This window comes from Notothenia coriiceps, unplaced genomic scaffold (genome assembly GCF_000735185.1).
Source record: "Notothenia coriiceps isolate Sejong01 unplaced genomic scaffold, NC01 NC01_scaffold00020483, whole genome shotgun sequence".
NCBI classification, from domain to species: domain Eukaryota; kingdom Metazoa; phylum Chordata; class Actinopteri; order Perciformes; family Nototheniidae; genus Notothenia; species Notothenia coriiceps.
Window position 1 is genome coordinate 145,496 of NW_011353184.1, and position 4,609 is coordinate 150,104.

Genomic DNA, 4,609 nt, shown 5'->3' on the forward strand with positions numbered 1-4,609 from the left:
AAATGGATGTTTTCAAAGTAAATGGATAATCGTTTTTAATAATCGTGATGATGATTTTTGCCATAATCGCACAGCCCTAAGAAATACTAGTACTATTAACGACTACTTAACGATCTACCAGGAAAGTCTCAGATGAGGTTAGCCCTGAATGAGAGGGACAAACGTAGCTCACCACCAGCGTGGAGACGACCTCGTCGGCCACCTCCTTGACGGTGACCACTCGACTAGCCGAGTGCCCTCTTTTCGGGTTAGTACCACGCGACCCTCTCTTCTCGCATAGTATGTTGGGCCTCTGGTCNTTCTTTGGGGGCCCCCTTCTGGTCCGGGGCCCCAAGCAGTTGCCTGCCTTGCCTGTTCGCATGCGGCGGCCCTGTTCATAGTCCCCCCTTTCTTCCTAACTTAGTGTCGTAAGTTCAGCTACATGTATGTAGGCTATCACAGAGCCCCAGACAGATTCAAACATTTCTGAAGAGCCCCTCAGGTTATATTTAATCTTCTCCAAGTTCAGGTATAACATTAGATCTTTAAGCCATAGAGATGCTTTAGGTGCTATTATCTTTAACACATATTTGACCTGGGATTAAACACTGCAATTTATTTTAGAATGCACAAAACAGTATATGTTTTCCATTTGGAGATAATTGCTTCTAAGGTGCCCACAAGAGAATCCTTTTAATCCAAAATAAAAGGCAATAACATGAAAGACACCGCACATATTCATCCATCCTGTCTTCTACTGAGGAAACTCCATTACTCTTTTTTTATCTGACAATTATGAAGATCATTGAAACACTCCAGGGATCATCGTGAACTCGTGTTTGAGTCTACCTGTCTCCCACAATCCAGGAACGCAGCGCTTCAGGTGAGAGCCTGCGCCTGCTTTGATAACGACAGCCAAACGGTAACGTGCTGCTTTGGAAGAAGAAAGGGGTGACTCCTCGCTGAACTCCCAACGGTCTGAGCGAGGAGCCCGTCTGGCTCTAACCGCACACCACGCTCATTAGCTGTGTGTGTGTGTGTGTGTGTGTGTGTGTGTGTGTGTGTGTGTGTGTGTGTGTGTGTGTGTGTGTGTGTGTGTGCGTGTGTGAGTGTGTGTGTGTGTGAATGTCTCTCACCCAGACTACTCACAATCACTGTTCTCGTGCTCACACTTTTGTTTCATTCTGTCTTTTCTCTCTACTGGCACGAGGCGTTCAGGTGCGATTCACAGTCATATGATCTCTAAAGTGTGAAACCTTCATATTAACTTCTGCGGTTTGAAGTAGACTTTATGAGTATTATTTAATATGGAAATATAATACGAAGTTGACGAGCTGTTATTTCCGTTGGTCAGAAAAGGTCTGTATCATACTTTATATATTTAATGTTCAAAAGAGAAACTCCCTCTGGTAGGAACTTTGGGATTATAGCATTTGTAGACCATTGACATGCACACAAACACACTACAGGAAATGGAAAACCCCAAATAGCATAATAGGGCTCTTCAGGATGACACATTATTATACTAAATATCTTGGTTTCGTCGTACATGTACATAGTTCTCCTTCCCCAAGTATTGATGTTGAGAGTTATCAGGTTACTCTAATACAGTATATATATCAACTGGTATTAGGTTACTGATTACAAAATGTTTCCACATAACTAGTCATTGTAATGGAATACATGTTTAAAGTATTCTTCCCAACCCTGCATTCAACCCTTATTTACATCAGAAAGGCTAATGTGTATGTGAAGGTCAACAGCGTATGTAAATATGTGCTGCACTGTGTCATTGAGAGAGGACAGCTCCATGTGCAGCAGAGGTCGGAGAACCCTCTCCTCCAGGAAAGAGATGTGTGTGTTTGAGTCAGTGTGTGCATGTCTGTACACTCCTGAATAATGTGCCTGTGTGTATGAGTGCTAGTGCATATGTATGAGTGTGTGTGTGCATGTGTCTGGGGGAGCTAAGTGGGCGAGCACAGAGAGCAGAAAGACTTGTGCTCATGACACATCTCAGCCGCGCTACACGACGGCGGAGAGAGGGAGAGCATGTTCCCCTGCAGCGCTAACTATGATCCCTCTGCCTCACCCTCTCCCCCCCCCCACTCCATCTCCTCCTCAGGCTCCCAACAGGACAGCGATGATTTAATGATGAGAGAGACCACTTTGATTATTCATACGCAGCAGACAAGTCCGCTGGCCCGCAGACACACACACACATTGGAAACATGTATAACCATGCACGAATAACCACAGATACACACGCAGAAATACACACAGGCCTTGCTTACTCAGTACAGTGTGGAAACCAAAACATAGGGAAGAAATGGCACATACAAACAACTGAAAACAATATTTAAAAAATAGACACATGCCTCCTCAAACACACTCAGTATCCCTGAGGGTCAAAACTGTTTTTTAGTGTATAACTTTGTAATCGTTTGTGTTCACACACTGGTACAGTTTGTTCGTGCGAGGAGTGCCAGGAAGGTTAGACAATCACAAGTCAATTATTAAAGCACTTGAATTTATAATGAATCATTTATTACTCCGTACTTGTGTGAGTGGCAAATTACCCTGATGTGTTTAAACCTCGACCATTCTGCAGGCAGAGAAGTGATTCTTATTATTTCAGTTATACAGTTTGTGCACACATTTGTATATAGAGCCAGGCTGAGTTTTTAAAGAGGTCCTATTTTGCTTTTTGTGGTTTTCCCTTCCCTGTAGTGCAGGGATGGGCAACTTGGATGGTGGTGGGGGCCACATAATGTATGTACTGGCCACCAGGGGGCCGCAGATTCACTTGGAACACACACACACAAATTCCATGTATTGTATGTAATTATTAACAAATATACTAAGTCTGACATCTTCATTGACATTTTACAATCTTTCAGGGAACATCCTCTAATAAGCTCACAAAACAAATATCAGTTCACAGAAATGTTATTTAATTTGTACAAGTGGCATGTTTGTATTGAACAGGTTATTTAACAGTGGAATAAAACTATTTTAAACTATTGGAAAGCACGGAAAATGTGTGTGCATCAAGATTAACCATTAAGATGACATGAAGTCATGAACACTAACCCAGACCTTAGTTGTCTAACTTGAACCTAAGGCACCTGTCAACCCGCACTCTGCTTTTCCTCAGCGCCGCTCCCCCTCCCTCCTGCTGAAATTATGAAGGAAAAGCGTATAGTAATCATAGATAACACGGCAGGGTCAAATAAAGTCTTGGTTTTTAGAATATTAAACTTCAACTTTTAAGCATAATTACAAGCGGCAACTTAACGTCACAGCAGGCATAACAACAGCCGGTGTTTCTTGTGTGTTTCCCCGGGACACAAACACAATACACACAAACGTGTCACAAATTATTTTGCGGTATTTGGCTGCCGAACGAAATCATGTACGCAGCTCGAAACGTAACTAGGAGTCTAGTGGACGGTATCAGTACTACAAGTTAAAACATTTTTATTTTTTTTGGATTAATTACGTTGTTTATAAATTAATCTGCGGCCCCCGGGCCGCCATTTTCCCATTCCTGGTTTAAGTCATGGATGTTTAAAGTTTAACTTCTTCATATTTGCCTAATATTATAGTTTACTTTTCATTCAGGAAGTATGACACTGCGCTGTCAGTACGCTTGTCTCTGTTTGTGATTGGTCAAATGTTGCTAACTCCGCCCCTTTCATGTGAAAGTGCTAATAGCCGGACAGAGAAACCCTGGGTTGATTTACCGAGTTAGACCGCTTAGCGAGATCTCATTTGTTAGGGTTAGTTAAGCCATAACTCAAACATATCCAGGGTCTGTTGAACTGGCTTTGTAGTACAGGGCACAGGAGACACTGATGGTGCTCAGTATATAGACATCATTATTCTCCAGAGAATTTGAAAGCTTAAGTGGGTAATAAATATGCACTGCGGTCATTGTCAGAGCTAAAGAACTAGAAGCAACAGTTAAAAAGATGTAATAGCCGCGTTAACGCCGCGTACTTTGCAGTCACTGACGTCACTTCGTCTTCTTCTGCTTTGGGTTTACTGGCAGGCTGCAAACAATTTCACGGCGTATACTGCCACCCGAAGTCCCGGCCTGAAGTCCCCGGAGTTGGGGACTGGCTTCAGTAGAAGCTGCTGGGACTCCCAGAGTCCCTACTAGGGATGTAACGATATACCGAATATCGCGGTATCGTGGTAAATAAACTTCCCAATACCGTCGTGAGACTGACAAAATCTACCGCGATTTTTAAAAAAAATTAATTTTTAAAAAGAATATTATTTTTTTTAAACACTTTTTTTTTTTTAAACCTTTATTTAACCAGGTGGTCCCATTGAGATCATCGATCTCTTTTTCAAGAGAGACCTGTCTAACATGGCAGCAAGTAGGTTACAACATGAAAATAAAACAACAGATAACACAAAAGGACATCGTATTTACACACCTAGAGACATTGACAAGTATCAACCATATATTTATATCTCGACCTGTCAATAAGCCTGGCATTAGACTTTTTCGCTGTCCGTCATTTCGACAGACAGGATCGTAAAATATCCGTCATAATCCCTTATTACCCGTCGGGTCTGAAAAGTTCACGATAGAGCATGCTCGTGAACTGTCAACGGGGGG

The 4,609-nt window shown here is 42.4% G+C and overlaps 1 protein-coding gene across 1 annotated transcript in view; it reads right to left on the reverse strand.

Moving 5' to 3' along the window:
* The window catches only part of LOC104952776 (Down syndrome cell adhesion molecule-like), a 107,770-nt gene that overhangs the window by 6,485 nt on the left and 96,676 nt on the right, over positions 1-4,609 (reverse strand). The window contains exon 12 of the mRNA XM_010779651.1: positions 173-317. Within this exon, the coding sequence (XP_010777953.1) occupies positions 173-317 (145 nt within the window). The remainder of the gene's footprint in view (positions 1-172; positions 318-4,609) is intronic.